The sequence below is a fragment of the Trichogramma pretiosum genome, unplaced genomic scaffold (assembly GCF_000599845.2).
Source record: "Trichogramma pretiosum strain Unisexual culture from Peru unplaced genomic scaffold, Tpre_2.0 scaffold120, whole genome shotgun sequence".
NCBI lineage: Eukaryota > Metazoa > Arthropoda > Insecta > Hymenoptera > Trichogrammatidae > Trichogramma > Trichogramma pretiosum.
In genome coordinates, this window is record NW_019641645.1 from 21,311 (window position 1) to 43,465 (window position 22,155).

General features: G+C 40.4%; 1 protein-coding gene across 2 annotated transcripts in view; it reads right to left on the bottom strand.

The window, feature by feature from the left end:
* LOC106655583 (uncharacterized protein DDB_G0271670-like) overlaps positions 1-22,155 on the bottom strand; it is a 36,263-nt gene that overhangs the window by 9,289 nt on the left and 4,819 nt on the right. The window contains exon 2 of one of the 2 annotated variants that reach the window (XM_014376052.2): positions 12,148-13,472. In XM_014376052.2, the coding sequence (XP_014231538.1) occupies positions 12,148-12,241 (94 nt within the window). In that variant the 5' untranslated portion in view covers positions 12,242-13,472. Of the gene's footprint in view, positions 1-5,476; positions 6,320-12,147; positions 13,473-22,155 lie in introns of those variants that run through there. The other variant, XM_014376053.2, reaches the window with a different exon arrangement.

The following is a 22,155-nucleotide window of genomic DNA, read 5'->3' on the forward strand; positions in this document are numbered from 1 at the left end:
GCGTATCAATTTTCGTGCCTCGATACGGCTACTTTATATCATTACGACTTTACGCCGTACGTATCAATTCTTATGTACGCGATAAAGAAAAACAAAAAGTAACGCATCATCGTTATGGCAACTATATATGAAGAAAGTACGTAAGAATTACGCCTTTTTTCGTCCAAGTTCACGCGCGGCTTATCTCGGCTTTATAAATACTTTCATCGAGTCGACGTACAACAGCGTTGCAGCTACGAAAATTTTTCGTTGGAAAAACGTACATAGCAGGAGGAAAAAACTCTCGGATTTCGCGCGTTCGGCCTCGACCGGCCTCTCTCTCTCTCGTTTGCTCACAAGCTTATAATATAAATACACGCGAAAATGCCTCGAATTAATTCGTTTAATTCTTTCTCTCGCGATAAGAGCGAACCGCGATGCCAATCTACTGTGGAAATTGCCCCCCCGTCATCTTTTTCCCTCTCGCAGCTTTCCTTTTCTCTCTCTCTCTATATACATGTGCATTCTACGTATTCGATGCGTCGCGTATATATACACACCTCTACCTACGTTTGTAAACAATACGACGAAAATAAAACTGTCAAAGTCTAAAAATAGACTAGAGAAGAAGAGGAAAAAAAGAGAAAGAGCTTTTCCACGTCTCGCGTATTGTTGTGTGTTTATATAGTCGACGTCGTCGTATCGCGCGCGCGCGGCGCACTTGTTTGGCTGCATTATCATCGCTTTGGCGCGCGAGAATCGTATATACCTGTGTATACATACATTTACGACGATGATCGATAATATAGTCGGACTATCACGGATTGGCTCAGTAGATACGTAAAATAGTCGATGGAATCGAGCGGTATAATGTCAATTTCGTCGTTCGCACCCTATCGAGGCGTTTGAAAAAAAAAAGAGAGAAAAAGGTGAACCGGCCCGTGTACGCGTGACATAACGCTTGAATTGAAAAAAAAAAAATAAAAAAATAAGAGAGAAGAAGAAGAAGAAGAGCAACGCCATGGATGACCAATGATCGTGTCGTGTGCATGTATACAAGTCGGTTTAGCGACCTACAATCGATTACTTTGCCGCCGCCGCCTTAGCCGCGCGTCATCGGTTTCGTTGTGCAGCTTATATACATATGCTATATAACGTGCACGACTCCGGGGGGACAAACGAGTGTCGTAGCACACACATATATACGTATATGTGTGTGATCGACAGAGAAAGAAAAGAGCTCGTGTCTGTCGGTGTGTAGTGGCCTATAAGCTTCTCTGTGTTTCTGTGTATGCGAATCGGACTTTTGTGCGTCTGTAAATAGCCACAGTGCACATGCATACACACACACACACACACACACACACACACACACAAACACACGCTTCTTGGCTTTTCACCGGCCTTATATGCACCACGCGCCTGTATACACACACGAACTTAATAAGCTCTCGACCATATAACGCGATGATCGTCGTCGTCGTCGACACGAGTTCGTGAACTACACGACTGCAATTAAAATATGTTCATGAATGCGTGTGTGTGTGTGTGTGTGTGTGTGTGACTATATATACGTTATATAGATATACAATAATTGCAATAGACGCGCCGTTCAGGCGGCGTGCCGATCTCGATTTCTTTTTTTTCTCGACAAACATATATGCGCACACGAGAAGACGCCGGCGACACTCTACGCAAAGCTCGAGCGATCGTTTCGTCGTGTATCGTATATACTATATCTGTTTTTGTTCCAATAGGTCAATGGAAAAGTTCAATTTTTATCTATGTATATCAGCTGCAGTCAATCCACAGGAATGGTGCCGATGTAGCTGTCAGGCTAGGTTTTGACTTATATACGGTTGTTTTGACTTTGCCACTTGCAGATTTACCGAAACAAAGGTACTCGCCATCTGGCGGCGAAGACTCGAACCGATATTGTCGTATTTACAGTGGTTGAAAACTGATTCAAATTCAATTGCCATTTTCAGGTCATTGTAAATGCGTTTGATAATTGTAACATAATGGTGAGAGAAAAATTGCTAAAAGCAAGTCATTCTAAACGGTAATTTTTTGCTCATCGGGCCATTCTTAAAATTAACCATTTCCAACACATTATGGTCGCGCGGACCACTCGTCGGGTCGTCGTCGCATTTTTTTCTACCTCTCGAGCTCATCGATGGTTACATATTTTCATCGCTCGAAAATCGTGCAACAATCGTAAAAGACAACTCGTTACGGCTAGTCAACAACCGGCGTCGCTAAAGCTGCCGCATGCGATATACTTTGTACATCGCGAAGCAAACATTGCGCGCGGCTATCGCAATTTTTTTTTTCTTTCGTCGTTGTCGTCGTACATACATTCGCGCGCAATCACAGAAAACGCGCTGCGATTTAATAATACAGATATGTAAATATGTGTTTTCCATGCTGTCTTATCGCGGATTGATTTTGCTATAATTAACCGCGCCGATACATATACATGCTCGCGATCAAGTCCGCACAACGACGACGAATGAACGAATCAAGTGAAAAAAAAAAAACGCCGCGATCGCCACGAGTTATAAATAATACAATGTAGCGACGATAAATCGGCTCGTGTATACATACGTTTCATTATCAAAATGCAAACGCGCGAATCGCGATCGATCGAATTTACAATATATATCGTGTATATACGACGCGCACGCATCGTATCGTACCCGCGGATATCGCAAATATTGTACAGCGGCAGATATATAGTTGAGATTTATATTTATTGCGTCGCGCGCGAGGTAAGAAAATACGAAAATCTTCCCTTCGCGTACATACATAGTCGCACCGAATCGATTGTGCACTCGTATATATATACAAGCTTCGCTCGAGTGTAATTTCATAATTTCCGGCTGCTCGAAACGCCACCGGCCTAAATGCATTTACGCGTCGATAAACGTATCGCGCGCGCGCGGCTTGTCCAAAAATACACGCTTATAACTCTCGTTTTTTGGCTCGCATACTTATGATACATTTGTTATGATTGCCATTGTCATTGTTATGATTGTGATTCTTTTTTCGTTATCGACGTAAAAAAAATGTTACGAGGAAAAATCGCGCTGCGGGAAGGCAAAATAAAGCGTCGGCGGTCTCGTGTGCGCGCGCCCGCGTGCCCCATTAACGCGAGTATATGTGTGTGCACTTTCGACGTCCACCGAGAAGCGACCGAGAGAGAGAGAGGAAAAGTGCGTTTTTCGTGATTCAGAGTGCTTCGACACACACACGCATGCATGCATGTGCATCGAGCGCTTAAAAATAAATTCACCTTGTTTGCTCGATGTTGTTTCCTCTCTCTCTCTCTCTCTCTCTTTTAAATGGACATCGCAGAGATAAACATGCAACGAGATGATCTGTCTTTTAAACAGAGGGGGAGACGTGCCCGCCGCATCGGAAAATAAGCGGCTATTATTTACGAAAGTACCGAAATCGCTTCGTTGTCGTCGATAATTTTTCTCTCGCTTTCGTTTTCGTGCCGTTGTACCACGCTCGATGGTACATGGCCTTTGTACATCGTGTACAGAGTAAAAACCGATTAACACGTTTTTAATCGATCGATTTGTAATGGCACTTATTGCAAGTTTTTTAGGCTGGACAAAAGTCGAAATTTCGAGTTAAAGTTATCGGATCGACTTCGACAATTCGTTTCATTATTTAAAAATTACGAGCTCTGATAATAGTTATTACATAGTTGAGGATTGACGTATTAACACTTAATGCGAAATTTGCCATCGATAAATCGAAATTACGGTACGAAGCATTAACCGGTTAATTAGAATTTAAAAACTAGATTTGACGACTTTTTATAGGAAAATTACTTTTCAAGTGATCGAGTGCACGTAATCAATCAAAATTTTAAATATTTATTGTACTCAAATCAGAAAGCTGCGTACGAAACAAAGAGTGTAAAAATCTTACTCGAGTGTCCGAAAACTAGATTAATCAGAACTTTTCTAGAAAAAAATCACATTTTAAGATCATTCGGACTTCTCGAGTAATCGAGTGTAATTACGTAATCAATCAAAAATTCAAATCTTTATTGCACTCGAATTGAATTAGAAAGTCGCGAACAAAGCAAAGAGAGTACAAAAAATTTTCCACTGCCGTCCGAAAACTAGCTTATCTCACCCTATCTCCCGTATACGCGTTACACGAGTAAAACGAGTGAAAGTTTGGACGCCTCTCCGCAGCCACTCGTATTACGATACGAGCTATGAACAATACGATCGCTTAGTAGCAGCACTCGAGAGAGAGCAGGTGTCGAATTTTCTCGCCGAGACTTATCTCTTCGGCCTTTTCTACGCTGCTTCTTCTTTTTTGTCCTCTCTTTTATCCGAAGACGATTCGTCGAGTCTCTCTGCCTATATGAAACATCCTATAAACGTCGCGAGCGAAACGTACGATTATTAATAAAGCTCGTAAACGCGAAAATAGTTAAATGCCTCGTTACGTTCGGCTGCACGCGTTCGCGCGTGCTATTGCGAACGTCGCGTAAATAAACACCGAAAAGCCAATGTACCAATTAGCTCTCGCACACACATATATACATAAATACGTATATATATAAACGTGTCGCTCTCGTATTGTATACACACTCATTATATACGCGGTAGACAGCGGCGCTCTCGAGACGCTTCGTGGGCTTAAATTGGATTTAGCATTTTACAAATTGTCATGCAGATGCAGACACACATGCACTCGGACTAAAGCCCCGTGGTTGCTATATATATGTACGGGGACAATTTATATCGATCGTCATCGTCGTTGCACAGCAGCGGCCTCAACTCCGATTTTTTTTTTCTCTTTTATATTAAGAATATCCGCCCGACCTTGACTTTATATCGCGAGCGCGCCGTATAGCGTGTACGATACGATTGATCATAAAAAGAAAAGAAAAAAATACGAGGGCGAGAGGGAGAGACATCGTAACCGAGTTATGTAAATAAGGGTGAGTTTTACGTAGGCGTGTACCGATACAATATACGCGTTTGTGATATGTAATGCATGTGTAAGGTCGGACTTGGTAAGATTTCTCCGAGTCGTTACATGTATACAGCATAACGTCTGCTGCATTGTGTCGCGTAGCATACAATATCTAAGTAAAGAATGTACATATAAGTACACCCGAATATGTGTCTCGGTGATTCTAGAAAAAAAAAAAAAAAACGACGATCGAGATCTATTGATTTCGATAGAGATCAAGAAAGAGAAATCCGAGATAAAAAATCTTCGGGAAATTCGACGAATTTCTTCGGCCTGTATATTTATAAAAATACGCAAGTGGTTCGTAAATGATTCACGCGGTCCATTTCGGAGTCGTGCCACACGATCAAAAATGCACATTCACTTTTTTTCCTAACCTGAATCCACCAAAAAGAGGAAGAAGAAGAAGAAGAAGAAGCAAAGAAGCTAGCCCCGATATTTTTCATCGCTTATCGATCGTACGATGCGCGGGCTCTTTTATCCTTACCTCGAAACTTCCTCGCGAACTGGACGATATTTTTCTTGACGATTCTCAGCCACATCCTGGCGCCGGACGCACCGGCGCTGTTGCGCCGATTGTTCTCCTTGACCGCCAGCTCGTTGTTGTTGTTGTTGTTATTGTCGTCGCTATTGTTGTTGTTATTATAGCAAGCCGTCGCGCTTTTTTTACGATTATTATTATTACTGCTGCAACGATTGCTGTGCTGTCTCTGCTGCTGCTGCTTCAGCTTCTGACGCAGCGGCTTCTGGTGCAGATAGGCCGTGATCAGGAGGGCACCGCCGCCGCTGCAGCAGCGCACCGGGTTCGCCGTCGTCCTTACGTTACTGTTACTATCGTTGCTGGCTACGGTGGTGGTGGCGGCGCGTGCACAACAGGCGATCGCGGCCCCGGGTTTGCTCAGAAAGGCCGCCACTTTGATGGATTTTTTTTTCCAACGTGTACACACGGAGCGATCGCGGCACGCACGTGTCTGTGTTTTTATTACCGAACACACAAAAGCACTCTTTTTTTTGGTCAACACACGAGAAAATTACGAAATTCACCAAGAGAAAATTAACAAAAAAACTGCAAAATAACTATACGAGCAAGAGAAGAAGATAATATTAAATATCGTCTGTCTCTCTCGCTGTTGTATATACCGCGTGTGTGTGTAAATGTGTGTGTTTATCGATCGATCGCGTATCGTATACTGTATATTGTAATATCGAGTACGCCGGTTCAGCCGGCGTAAGATATGTATACAAGAAAAACGGAGAGAGCGAAGCGACGCGTGCGGTGTGGATATGTGCGTGTGTTGTGATATACTGAGGAGCGAAAGACTCCGACTATACTGCTGTACTGCTGTGTTACTGCTGCTGCTACACTGCTACACATGTGCGCCACACACACACACACACTCTGACGCGTCGTCGCAATAGATATATAGCGAGTATAACACACACACACACACACACACACTCGTCGTCGAGTTGGTCGGTCGCAGTCGCTCGAAGAAGCTCGTGCGTTGGTGCGAGAGAGAGAGAAAGTCATATATCGAGCGACGATATATAGGTATATCATATACGTGTCTCTCTCTTTCTACTCCACACTTTTACTTTTGTCGAACGCGAGCGAGAGAGAGAGAGAGAAAGAGAAAGAAGATGTATAGAAGGGAAAGAGAGAGAGAGAAAGCGAGAAAAGAAAGAGAGGGGAGCCCCCCCCCGGAGAAAATTGTCACGTTAACAGGCATTTGCTCGACGGCTAACGGAAGGATGAGCGATATACTTGTCTATGTTTAAAGGGCTAGTAGGGACCTTTAAATTTTTCATTAAAACTCCGAAATTTCAATCGCGTGCGCAATTTTTGCCTTTTTCGCGCGATATCTTAGGCACCCATCGCACAGCTCGTGCACTCGGGGCTACAGGCATGTATAACATAATATAATACCAAGATATACGTACACGTAAACATATAACGCTTCGCTGGCGCAGGTGTCGAATGAACTTACGATTCGAGCTGTCGGATCGATCGCGCGCACGCAGCTGCGTATACCGCGCGGGCGTGCAGTTCTCCGAAAATCGGAGCTAACGCATCGTCTCTCCGATTCAGAACTCATTTACATAATTCCATATACGGATGACACGCGGTACTGCATGATTTTCACACGTGTGCACGAATTTCAAAGATTTCCGATTGATATAATTAGATGGCTCGTAATTGGACGCGACTTTCACTCGAAGAGTTTTCGATTCGATTCTTCTTCTTTTTTTTTCAAGCCGAGTACATCGACCTTGTGACAGAGATCCCATGCACGCATGGAAACTCGGACCGTCAACTTGGCCCAAGTGCGCGCGCACTCGTGAACTCCGGCCGCGTACATATATCTGTATAATAACGTTACAGCATGTGTCCGATATACGAAACGCGCGCTATATATGTCGCGGGTATTTACATAAGGTCTATATAATACAGAGAGCTTACGTACACGCGCAAGGCCGACTCGGTACAAAACTAAAGCAGACGACGCGGATCCGCGTGTATATACCTTGTACCGAGCGATACAAAAATCCGGCGTAGATGGATAAACATCCCATTTTCTTTGCTCCGGAGCTGCGTCGATGCACTGAAAATATAATTTTTCATTGCTTTCCGCAGTATAATAATATTAAGAAGTCGATTGGCTGTTATAAATGAATATTGTTTTGTGAAATAACTTTTCGAAAAGTCAAACAAGCAGACGAGAGAGAGAGAAGACAAAATTCCATTTTTTATTCATCCTGCCTTGATTCGTAATACGGGTAACGATCTCAAGGTGCGAAAAGCCTTATAGTTTAGTGGATAATCGCGAACGTCTGCAAGAAAACAACGGAATAGAGGCCGTCGCATTTATTGTTTTCTTTTTATACGCGTACGTATAAGCGAAACGTCCTAGAAACACAGTTGGGCGTATAAACAAATTTTCACGGCTTGCAAGCGCCTGGCGCCAGACGCGAACTATTACACGTTGTCTATATATCGTTCAGGCCGTGTATAACAAGAGAGAGAGGGACGCACTGCCTTCACGCGTGCACAAACTTGGCGCGTATCAATTAACGGGCCATTTTACATTTAGAAGAAAATAGACGAAGCCTATCAGGCGAATTTCATTTTGACAGAACCATGCTCTGACTTATACATTCAATTCCATTTTGTCACTTGCGGATTTCCAGATAGTGGTACTCGCCATCTGGCGGCGAAGGCTGCGTCTCTAATTGTAATTGAACGTTCGTACATTTTTCGAAAAGTTAGAGCAGAAAATAAATCAGTATTGAAAGATTAGAATTAAGTGTCATTGCATTGAGAATCATTATTATGTTTGTATCTTTATGAATTTTTTTGTGCAATTTAGGTAAAAAAAAGTATTCAGCACTGATTCATCAATTTTTAACGAAGTTCTATGCGAACGTACTTAAAAGGAAACCAGCATCAGTTATTTCCATTTCAGTGTCTTATTTTGCATAAAATGCACGTTAAATTTTTTTCCAAGTTTTTTCGCTCTGCACGTCTGTACGGATTCTCGTGCAATTTCATCGGTGTCACGCGGTCGCGATTATTACATATCGCGCGTCTCGAAAAGAGCCCCAAAATGAAGGAAAAAGACGAAGTAATAATATATATATCGGAAGAGCAGCCGCTCGAGGCGTCGAATATTATTTTTATCTCGAGCCGCGCGCAAAGTTTATTTACAAAGAAGTCCGTGTGCGTCGTCAACAAAAGACCGAGAAACGAGAGAGAGAGGAGGGATCGGCTGTTCCGATGATCTCCGATTTCGATCTACATGAATTTTGCAACGCAATGTGGAGTGAGTGAGAAAAAAAACACACACAAGAACTAATAATGACACGCAGCACGTGAAAGATATAATGTACGATGGTGCATATAAGCTGATATCGTTTTTTGTTTTATCAACGATTATTTATAATTATATTCGTGGGTGAGTCGATCGATATTATTCGTAACGCGATTGAGATCTAGTAAGCCACGTTCAAGGAGTCGTTGGATAATAACACCAATTGCGTATAAATATATATACAACAAATACACACACACACACACACACAAATCGAACTTATAAACTCATCCGTACGCGAATGGAAAATATAGAGAGAGAGCCCGAGAAAGCCTGAACAAATATCAATACACGCGAACGAGCGCGGCGTCATAATTCGATGTTATACACATCGGACGCGCATACCTGATGTTTAATCGAACGCGCACCAGGTGCGATACGTGGAAAATCTGACGACTGGCTTCGGTGTAATAATTTGCCGTCACTTAACGAGGAAGCGCAAAAAAGAGAACCGAAAAAGAGTAAATCGATGATTCGCATATAGCTACTTGTGGTATTTTTATGGACGAACGGAAACGACGATAAATGATGAATTAAGCGTTAATCGAGCGGTCGATTTTATCGCCGAGTTTTTTGTGTGTGTGTGTTATTTTCGGGAAAATTTGCGTGTACGCAGGGTGCGTAATGAGAAAGAGATGTCGCTGTTTTTTTTTTTTTTGTACTCTATCGAACAATCGTTTCATACACGTAATTGATATATGTACGTCGTCACAAATCGCAAATTGATTCAAGCCGATGTAAAAGAGAAGTAATCAGCGCTCAATGGTTAATCCGGTTCTTTTTTTTTCAGCCGCGTAAAAGTTTTAATTTATCTAGCAAAACCCATACAGTCCGTCTCTCTATTCAAATCGAAAAGCTAATTATCGACTTTTATTACATCCTCGGCACGGTGCGACGACGAAGGTTCGCGATGTACAATGGAGAGAAAATTAGTTACGAACGAACGAGAGAGTAACATTTTATTTTTCCAAAGCTCGCCCGACGTTTCAATTATGTTGTTGTTTTTTTGTCGATATAATAACAAAAGCGCCACAAAGTCCAATTCTCCGCGCGCGCTCGAGCTAAATGTTTTATCGTTATCAAAACACGAGTAATAACACGAATTTCGCGATTATAACTTTGCATCTCGTTCGTGCGTCGTTATTATTATTTTTTTTTTCCTTTCTTTTCTCGCTGCCTTTTTTTTTATCTCGCCCGCTTCTAATCCACCGCTGTAAGAATTAAATTGGCGCACGCAGCGGTATAGGAGCAGCAGCATCGGCAGAATCTCTCTGGTTTTACAAAACGCAATTCGTGGACTACGTGAGTTTTCGCACGTTTTTATTATTACGTATAATACGCAAGTAGAAAGAGAGAGAGAAGACACAAAAGAAATTAACCAGATGATTATCACGAGCCGCACGATGAATAATGAACTGCATAATGTGTGCACGCGATAATGAATCTCGACATCCGCATAAAAATCGTGTGCATCGATACAAACTAGATGCAGCATGTGTGTGTGTGTGTGTGTGCGGGGCTATATAAAATGCCGAGATTCGGATATCGCGAAAGTATAACGCAATGAATAATCGATCGCGCCTATATCGCTCGATGATCGATCGGTTCTCTTTTCCTCGTACGTATAAAACCTACGTAAGGCTCTCGATCCGTCTTGATATACAACCCCTCGCTTACGATATCCGCATTATGCCTCGAGACTTATGAATTTATTACAAAATTTCGAAGCGAGCGCGAACACGCGCGCGAGCTTATCGCGATTTTATTGCGACGAATCGCCGTCGCTCCGTCGTTAAAAATTAATTTATTGTATACAGAGGCGCGCGCGCATTAGGCACCTCTTTTGTGTCGCAAGATCTTTAATTATGCATCAACCACTCGCTTATTCGGCGATGTTTATTGTAACTTTTTTTTTCTTCAAGATCTCACCTCGATCCGATGTTTCGCGCGCGCGGTCGCGCGAATGACCTACATATATGTAATAAAAAGAATTCGTCGCCATCGTCTTCTTCGAGTCGTTTTCATCGCTGCCGCGAGCTTGATTCGAATTACGAGAGATTTTTTTTTCCCCGTTTACTTTTTCTGTTTTTAGTTTATCATCGCTCGTTATTATTGGTTGAAAATCGCTGCGCGCAACTCGAGCGCGAGCCGCGCGTAAATAATTTCCATTCGGGCAGCAGCGGCGGCAGCAGCAAAAAAAAAGTTTCCTTGATGGAGTTTTGACCTTAATTTAATTGCCTTTGCGCGTCCTAACTTTTCTTATTCTTTTTTTTTTTTTATATATTACAAGCGTCAAACTTTGGCGGGCGCGCGTCAAGCGGCGACTACTCTGGGAAATGAAAAGTCTTGTATATCAGCGCGCGCCGCACTACACACACTGACGTGTACTACATGTACTATACAATCCCAGTGCCCTGAGAGAGGGAGAGAGAGAGAAATTGCATCATGAGTTTGTATACGGCGGGGGGCGATAAAGTTACGCGCTTTTTGTCGAGGGGGGGGNGGTGAGGGTCGAAAGAGATTCAGCGAAAATTTTTTCTACGTATTATGTGCTCAAGCTCCTTAACGGGGCGTCGAGGGTCGTTATTTCGATTTTCTTTAAAAAAAAAAAAAAAAACAGGGAAGCTCTGCACTTCAGGGGGCTGCTGCTGCTGCGTCCTATTAAGACTGAAAGCTCGTTCGGAGTTTTAAAGTGCCCGAGCCCTTCTCCATCCCGGCCCAAAGAAGTGTACTACTATACACAATGGGGCCAAAAAAAAATTCGCCGTAATTTCGGTATATAGTTTGCGCCAGGCAAAATGTACCTCTTCGATGTAAACTTGGAGCTACTGCACGAGGTACAAAGTTTTTCATCCTCTCTCAAAAAAAAAAATTTTTTTTTCGAAGTTTTTCATACGCAAAGCTTGTACGAGAAAAAGAGTCTCGGATACGTGCAGCGAAAGAGAAAGAGAGAGAGAGAGAGAGAGTTTAAATTATCGGTAAAGATATTCCGGACGATTTTCTGGTTAAAAAGTTTTACGTCACAAGCGATATATCATCCGCGCGCGCGAAACTTGTTTGACACATCTGCGACTCCGAGTTGCATAAAACAAATAATATTTCGCGCGGCTCCTTTCCTCGCTTTATCTCTCTCTCTCTCTCTCTTTCTCTTCGCGCGCGCTGTCCGTCGCTCTTGAAAGTCGTATACGTACACTCGCGACATAAGAATAGAAAATTCCGATATTTATACGTTTATCATTGTTATTGTTTTTTTTTTTGCTCAAAAAGAAAAATAATGAAATATACTCACGTGACGACGAGAATCCATTGCGTTTCGAGCCGCTCTTGCTTTTCTTGTCTTTCTTCGAACCGTCGCTGCTGATCTTGCTCTGTCCGCAACCCATATTTCGGATATGATATACGGTCAAATGTGTATTCGCGATTCGCGCGCGAGACAGACGAGACGCGCGCGGCGAACTTAATTAAGTCGTATCAACTCGCGCACGCACACAGACGCACACCTGTTCATAGGCAAAACACGTATACACACACAAACACACTTACACACTTTATTATTATACTCGCAGTTATTTGATTTAATTAATTTTTTTCACACTCACGCACTGATCGTTATTATTGTCGATTATTTTTTTTTCTTCGAATCACACTAAAGCAGACTTTTTTTGAAGTAAGAAAAAAAATCCCCCCCAAAAGTATCGTCGCGCACCTCGAGTTTATCAATCTACAGCTCGGTTATAGATTCATCGGTGCGCGGGCCAGTGATATGTCCGATTCGTGATTTTTGTATATCTCTTTTTCTTCATGAATATTCGCGCGCGCACACACACACACACACACACACTCGTAATACTGTTTCTTTTTTTTGTTGTTTATCAATACAAGTCGACACGTCTATCTAACGCACATTCCTCTGATTCTTCGGTCAGAGTTTCCTCAGTCTTTTCTCTTCCGCTTCGTCGTCTTCTTCTCCGCCTTGGGGGTTACACCTATTGGCGCCTTGGACAATCGAGCGAGATTTGTTTTTGATGTGTATATAACTGATATGTTTACGCGCGCAATCGTAACGATGTCACCCTTTTAATCGTACGCGTGATTATATACGGCGATAACCTCGGCGTTGTATCCACACTTTGTCTCGTCCTGTGCGCGCGTACGCAAGTAAGTGTGTGTGTTGTCTCTCGTGTTGATATTATACAGGTACGCTTTGCAGACTGCACGATCGCGCGTCGAGCGCCGTATACCAGTATCGTGTTATTGTTTATAAAATCCGACCGGTCGGTAGCCGTGGCTCGCGCGGCTGACCAATTTTCCGACTGGCAATCATCTTCTCCTCTCGTTATGGCGTATCATCGTCGATATCGCCTTCATCCTTACGCAAGCGATCGTGACTCTTTTGTCGCCGTTACCCTCGCGTGCTCCAGTTTTTCGCGATCGCAGTGGCATTTCCTTTTTTCTTCCTCCTGTTCTTGCTCGCTCTTCTCTCTCTCGTCTTCTCGCGGTCGCTGCGGCGGTCGATAGTCACGCGGATTGTCGTCGTGGTCGATGGCCTCTCGATCCGTGCCGTGACATTTTGTCCGCGATCGAATACAGCGATCATCCACTCGTGGACTGCGCCTGAAAGCAGAGAAAGAGAGATGCGTCTTGTTAAATCGTCGCCCAACTTATAACGAGAGAGGAAACTTGATGTATACATTGCATACGATCGATGCGGTATTTCAGACGCGGGCGTAAAAAGTTCGTTTAGTTGTTTCGCTTAATTGACTATATATTCACGTGCGCAATGGGAATTGCAAACTAAATAAAATATATGTACGGACGAAGACGCAACATTTCGAAGTTTGAGCTTTCTCTGCGTCCCTTGCGAAAAGGCGAGATTACCTCCGTTACAGCTGCAACGACAACAATAAACTTTTTGATATACATCTATATAGTGGAATTGTATAGCGCTTAGAGCTTTCGAAGCTCGGGGAACGATTAAAAAGACAATGGAGTGCAGCTACTGCGCGCCCGAGTTATTACGCGCGATTTGCATACAACGATATCTTGACGCTTTCAACTCTATATATTGCCGTGTAACCGTAATGAATCATGCCGCGTAGGTGGTCGAAGGGAGAGCGAGCGCGTAAATTGAAACTCGAGGCGATACGACTCCGATCTCGGATTAATACAAACGCGAATTTTCTCGCTATCTGGATAAAGCATCGAGTCGGATTCGTGATACGTCCGAAGCCTCGTCGGCACGAGCTAAAGCGGCAGATGCGCTTGTATTGAAGCAGGCTAACCGATGAACGATCAATTTTTCTCTATTAGTATACATGGCGCGCGAGCCCACACGTGCTCGTCAACTTTCTCTTTTTGCTCCGACGATCTTTGATGCGAGTCATACTATAGTATACTTCGTAACGTGCAGTTTATGATATTCACTCGAGATGTCGTTTTTTTCGTGTATTAGATGTCGAATTTTGGTGTCGGTTGTCGCGAGCTGTAATTTCTCATTAAGTACGTGGCGACGCGTTCATATCTTCGCTTTATCTTCGTTGCGTCGAGTAAAAACTCCGTTTCTCGCGTGATATACTATACTAGCCTCGCTACTTGTAAGTGTCAGTGCTGTGTAATAGTGACGCCGACCACGTGCTTGAGGTTTTTAACGTTTATCGACCAGTGTTCGCAGTGTTATACTTTAAATTCTTAATCTTGTCAACAGTTGTCAATTGAAAATGGCAATAAATAACGACGATGCATATTTATCTCTTTTGTCGGAATACAAAAATCGTTTGAAAAGTTTAAAAAAATTGAACGATAGACGTGTAGCATTTATCAACATACTGAATACTTGGTCAAAGGCGGAAGAAAACGAATTAATGGCCAGAGTTTTGGTGGATTTAATGAACTGTGCGAGTTTGTTTCCGAATGTCGAACGTAATAAAGAATTATTCTTCCAATTCGCGTTGAAGCGACGCAGCTTGAAAATGGTACGACTGATCGAGTCGAGCCCACTGGATAAACACGAGTTCAGATGGCTTGGAGAGTCCGCTGTTCATTATTTGGCTGAGACGGTCTACGAGACAAACGATGGATTCATTTTCGGTAAGCAAGTTACTCTGAGTCTCATGGGCTATTTTTTGGAGAATCCAAGGGAAAACTTGAACGATGATTATGGTTACACATATTTTCACGGGGCCTGCATGTCCGGCAACGCGACAGCAGTAAATCTACTCTTGAGCCAAGGCGTGGATGTAAATCTCGACTCGTACAAGTATTCAGCGTTGCATATTGCAGTCCAGTACCGTCGCGAGGAAGTAGTAGAGATTTTATTGAAACACGGAGCTGATCCAAACAAACGGGACGCGGAGAAGTCGACACCACTTCACGCACTTGCGAGGCTGTGTCTATGCCTTTGCACCAACGGCTTCAGATTTTGCGATCATCGAGTACCAGTAGATAAAGTAGTTCAAATGCTCGTTGATCGCGGGGCGATTATGGAAACTCGCAATCGACATGGTGATAGTCCTTTGGATTTGGCGGTTTCTCGTTTCGATGTGCAGCTTGTCAAGTCACTTCTGGCTTACGGCGCGAGTCTTGACAATTTGAACGAGGATAAAATGTTCAGCGCAGAATTCACATCGACCGAATTGAAGAATTATCCTCTTGCGCTGAACCTCATCGAGATGGTAAAATTTTTGCAGTCGGTCGGATACAGAATGAACTTTTGTTCAAGACTTAGAATGATTAAATGTTTCATGAGAGTTCGAGGAATAGACACAGACCATCTGATCCCCGAATTGACTGGTAAGTAACTTCTTTTTAACAAAAGTAATAATTTCTATTCCTCATTAAATTTTTTTTTTCATTCAGGGTGTTTTAAAAACACACGCACCATCATGGGAATGTTTGAAAACTTAATTGTTCACGAAAGGTTTGGCTTTTATATGAATCCAGAAGCTAGGGATTTCTTTCGTCAAAAATGCAAGAAAATACAATTGATAGGGGCTATGAATATGTTTAGATTGATTCTTCCTTACCCTAAAAAAAAACGTCGTATTTGGACCGAGGAAGTTTGGAAAATCGAAAACATCATGTTAAACAATGACGTCTCGCTGTATCAACTTTGTCAAATGAACTACAGCGAGGGTTACTCGATAATCAAAAAATTGAATTATTGGCAACTACCACCAATGGCTGACATTTCGTGTACCGAGATAAACCTAATTGTAAAAAGACACTTGGCAAACATCTTAATAAGATTACAGTTGGAATTGTTCGTAACTGATCTCTTTATGACTGATTATTGTAATTTAAGTCTTCCTTACGTCGCTTGCCGACGAATAGCCGAATGTATGAGTTACGAGGAATTATTGCGTTTGTACGAACAGACATACGACGATGTGTATCCCTGGTGGAACGATTTCTGGAAGAGATTCAAGCTCAAACATATGAATGATTTGTATATATTTTTAAGTATTAATTTATCGTGTATTTTATATAGAGCGTTGAGCAATAGACAATCTGACTTAAAAGACCTCTGATTAGTCGAGTTACTTTTGATTCGAGTCGAAGTCAGATAAAGCAACATCCACGGTTAAAGTAGCTGAACATATGTTATTCCGTATAACTAGAAATAATTTAAATAAAAAATCACATTAAATTTTATGGGCAGTAGCTAATATATCTATTACAGACCCCTCACTAGATCTGATGAGCAAAACCTTAAAAAGTTTTGAAGTATTACTAAATTATATAATATAGATTAACTATGGCTGCCATTGGTGCTAAACTCTTACTTCATGCTACCTTGCACACATTGCTATTAGTTTTTAAGTCTTTGTTATAGAATAGTCTTTTGTAACACATGTCTATTAAGTCTATTTATCTTCAACGTGTAAAAGTATCTTTTTGTCGTGTTTAGTATTAATTTGTAATGTATTTAATTTTGAGCAATAATAAAACTGAATTATAAAGAAATTTTTTAAAAATGTTCAAAGTAGCAACTTTTTCAGAACATGGCTAAAAAATTAACAATCACAAGTCACGTCTAAAATTTACTAGTATTATAGTAATCTTACTGGTATTTATGATGATTTTTCGTTACTTATGCAAGAAAAATAAGTCATTTGGCATCATCGCATGCAGAGCACCTATATTAATACTGTAGCAAATCGAAGCAGAAAGATCCAGTGAATTGTGAGAAGATTAATAGATTTCCAACAGAAAAAAAGTGCTGATGTTGTCATTTGATATTTCATAGATTTATATTTGTCTTTAAAAATTCTAAGTAAAAAATGCGAAAGACAATAGGAAATACAAATCTGCACAGTTTTCTCAGAATTTGTAAATTTTTCTTTCGGTTTTTAGCGTTACTTGAATTTTATCAATTATTCATAGGAATTGAAATGACCATGAAAATTATTTCTTCATGTGTATCAACTTTGATTTTAAGTTAGACCGCTAGTTTTCTTGTTTTTACCAGAGCCAAATTTTCTGTTGAGCACATTGAAAGTGTCACTTTTCCAGTCTGAAAACTATCGGCGTGCATACCCGACGTTTAAAATAATGTTTATCATCGAATTTCAAATTATTGTACAATGTTCTTTTCTGTAATGATTTCCATATGTTGAAAACAAATAATATTCATTTATATTAAAGACGTAAACACGAAACAATATTTTCATTAACCTCTTTAATATATCTAAATATCTCTACTGCTATCAAGGTTTTACAAGTTCGTTTCATATGACGATTTATTCATTCGATGTTTTTTGTGTGAGCTCAATATTGTGTGTCGGGAGTTTTTCGGAAAGTATTTAGTTTTCAATGAACATGAAAATTCCTCCGAGGAATTGTCGCCAAGATATAATTTTAAATTGTTGCAAATATTGCAAAGAGAAATTATAAACATATAAATTGGTAACTCAATTATAAACAATAAGATTATAACCGATTTTGACATAGTCCCTCGAAACACTGATCATGTTTACAGTGAAAATAAATTAGTTTGAATGTTGTCTTTCCCGATGGAACAAATCATTATACCAAAATTTTACTCATTGAATTTTTGTGGCCCTAAATGGACAGATCAAATTTTAATTTAACCACCAACATGTATAAAAGTGAGAAGAAATTCGAGCAAGTTGTTACTGAAGATAATTTGAATGAACATGACATTGTTGTTCCAGGCGATAAAAAATATGTTTGTGATATTTGTCAGGAGGCATTTACACTAGAATCAAGTATGATAACACATCGAGAGACAATTCACAATGATCGAAAAAATTACAATTGCGGCAAGTGCGACAAGACATTTGGGTTTCGAAGTCATTTGAGTAGACACCAAATATCAGTACACAAAAGCTGCAAAGATTTTGCATGCGACAAGTGCGAAAAAAAATTTGTGAAACAATCAAGTTTGTCTACGCACCAAAAATTAGTTCACAAAGATCACAAAAATTACTCATGTAATAAATGCGAGAGAAAATTTGAAAATAAATCAAATTTACTCAGGCACAAAAAAGTATTCCACGAAGTATTCAAGAATTACTTATGTGAAAGGTGTGCGAAGAGATTTGATTCGAAATATAGATTCCTCTTGCACATGAAAACAGTGCATGAGTACCACAAGGAAGTACACGAACGTCGTAAAGAACTAGCATGTAACAGGTGCGAGAAGAAATTTGGACAAAAATCGCATTTGCTTATGCACATAACGACAGTCCACGAAGATCGCAAAGATTTTACTTGCAACAAATGCGAGAAGAAATTTGGACACATATCGAATTTGATCAGACACCAACAGACAGTTCACGATGGTCGCAAAGATTATGCATGCGACAAGTGCGAGAAGAAATTCGGGGGTAAATCAGATGTGAACAGGCACAAAAAAATAGTCCACGAAAGTCATGAATATCATGAATGCGACAGGTGCGGAAAGAAATTTGGACTTGAATGTTATTTACTTAGACACCAAAAGATAACTCATGAAGGTCGGAAAGATTTCGCATGCGACAAATGCGAGAAGAAATTTGGTCTAAAATTTGATTTGAGCAGACACCAAAAAGTAGTACACGATGGTCAGAGAAATCACGCATGTGACAAATGTGAGAAAAAATTTGGACGAAAATGGCATTTGCTCTTACACCAAAAGGCAGTTCACGAAGGTCGCAAAGACTATGCATGCGACAAGTGCGAAAAGAAATTTGGGACTAAATCGAATTTGCATAAGCACCAAAAGATAATCCACGAAAATCAAAAGTATCACCCATGCGACAAATGCGAGAAAAAATTTAGACAAAAATTGGATTTGTTCAAACACGTAAGGACAATACATAAAGGTCGGAAAGATTACGCATGTGACAGGTGCGAGAAAAAATTCGGTTTCGAGGATAGTTTATGCACCCATCAAAAAACAATTCATCAAAGTCGGAAAGATTTTGTATGCGACAAATGCGACAAGAAGTTTGGACGAAAATCGCATTTACTTATGCACATAGCAACTGTCCACGAAGGTCGCAAAGATTACGTATGCAACCAATGTGAAAAAAAATTTGGACACAAATCGCATTTGCTCGTCCATCAAAAGATAGTACACGACGGTCGCAAAGATTTCGCATGCGATAAGTGCGAGCAGAAATTTACACAAAAACCGAGTTTGTTCTTACACAAAAGGACAGTCCACGAAGGTCGCAAAGATTTTGCTTGTGATAAGTGCGAGAAGAAATTTGGAAAAAAATGTACTTTGACCAGACACCAAAAAACAGTACACGAAGGTCAGAGAGATTACGATTGCGACAAGTGCGAGAAGAAATTCGGGCTAAAACATCATTTGCGTTTTCATCAAAAGACCGTTCATGAGAGTCGTAATGACGACGCATGCGAGAAGAAATAATAATTGACAATTGTAAATATGTTTTAACACTTATACATATTTTTTTCTAAAACTTCAATAAACATTGTGCCAAAAATATTGTGTTTTACTTGAAACTTCTTTATTTCTTATATTCTTAATAGCATATTCAAGGCGTCAAATTAATTTAATCGATTATGTACTATCCCCAGTTGTGTCGGGAGTTTTTTTGGAAAGTACTTAGTTTTAGGAGGTCAAAAATCGCCTCGACGCAATTATCACCAAATTACAATTTTTGGTTGTTTAAATATTGTAAAAGCAATGTATAAACAGATAAATCGGCAACTCAATTGTAAACAATATGAAGATGAGCGATTTTCAAATCGTCCCTCGACTCACTGATCATGTTATAGTAAAAACAAATTAGTTCGAATACAGTCTTACCCAATGAAGCAAGCCATAATACCAAAAGATACATTTTACGCGTTTAATTTCCTAAATAGAAAAATCCATCGGTAAATTTAGGCACAAAAATGGACAAGAATGAAAAGAAATCGGAAAAAGATGTGTCTGAAGATGATTTGAATGAACATGACATTGTGGGTCCAGACAACAAAAAATATGTTTGTGATATTTACCGAGAGGCATTTACACTAGAATCGAGCATGATGACACGTCGAGAGACAATTCACAATGATCGAAAAAATTACAATTGCGACAAGGGCGAAAAGACATTTGTGTTTCGAAGTCATTTGAGTAGACATCAAATAACAGAACACAAAAGCTTCAAAGATTTTGCTTGTGACAGGTGCGAAAAAAAATTTGCGAAACAATCAAGTTTGTCTACTCACCAAAAATTAGTTCACAAAGATCACGAAGCTTACTCATGCAACAAATGCGAGAAGAAATTTGAAAATAAATCAACTTTAGTCAAGCACAATAAGATATTCCACGAAGTTTTTAAAGATTACTTATGTGAAATATGCGCCAAGAGATTTGGAAATAAACGTAGTTTGCATTTGCACATAAAGGCAGTCCACGAGGGTCCCAAAGATTTTGCATGCAACAAGTGCGAAGAGAAATTCAGAAAAAAAGTTGATTTAATCTTCCACCTGACGATAGTCCACGAAGGTCGGAAAGATTACTTATGTGACAATAGCGGGAAAAAATTTGGATTTAAAAAAAGTTTGCTCATACAGACGAAGACTCACCACGAGGAACTGAAAGATTTAGCAAGCGAAAATTGTGAGAGGAAATGTTTTAGTAAAGCAGATTTGTTGAAACACCAAAAAACAGTTCACGAAAAACGTAAAGATAACCCATGCGACAAGTGCGAGCAAAAATTTAGAAAAAAATCGGATTTGATCAGTCACAAAAAAACGGTCCATGAAGGACGTAAAGATAACCCATGCGACAAGTGCGAGCAAAAATTTGGAAAAAAATCGGATTTGATCAGACACCAAAATACAGTCCACGAAGGTCGAAAAGATTACTCATGTGACAAGTGCGAGCAAAAATTTGGAGAAAAATCAAAATTGATTAGACATCAAAAAACAGTCCACGAAGGTCAAAAAGATTACGCATGCGACAAATGCGAGAAGAAATTTGGACTTAAACATCATTTGCGTTTGCACCAAGAAATAATTCACGAAAGTCGTAAAGATTTCGCATGTGACAAATGCAAGAAGAAATTCGGACGTAAACATCATTTGCTCCGCCATCAAAAGACTGTACACGAAGGTCGGAGAGATTATGCATGCGAGAAGAAATAATGATCGACAATTGTAAATAGACACTGGTGCACTTTTTTTCAAATTTCAATAAATATTGAGCCAAAATGATTATGTTTTACTTGAATCTCGAGCGATTAACTATGCTAACACTTTTGTACACTGTCGTTGTGGTGTTTTATTTTTGTGCCAAATGTCCCATGTTACTAATTACTACTCTGTATTCATTTTTGGCCAGTTAGTTTCTCTATTTATTCATGCATGGATCAGCCCAAATCGTTTTTTTTTCATGTCTTGTTTGGATCTGTGAATGGGGCGAGTATTTAAATAGCGACTGGTTTTTCGATTAACCGCATATAATTTTCTGACAGCCCGATAATTTTTGAGAAGAAAGACATGATCGGTACTAACAATAAATTTGGCCAACGTGTAAATCATTTATTTCAATTTAAACCTACAAATGTTTTCTACAATTCTTTTAAATTAGTAAAAGCTCTCATTATTTTTTAAATAAAAATTGTTTTAATAAAAGTTTGTGTGGTGGCGATCCATTTTCTAATCCGCCACTGATTGTATACCGTAATATACTAATTTCATACACAGGAGCCCGAAAATCGCTCTTCCCACTTTCGGGAAGCGGCAGGGAAGTAGTCACTTTCGGGCCGCTGGTATGAAAACTCGTTATCGTTCTTGAATGGAAAGCCTTTTGTCTGCCCAAGTTATCATGCAT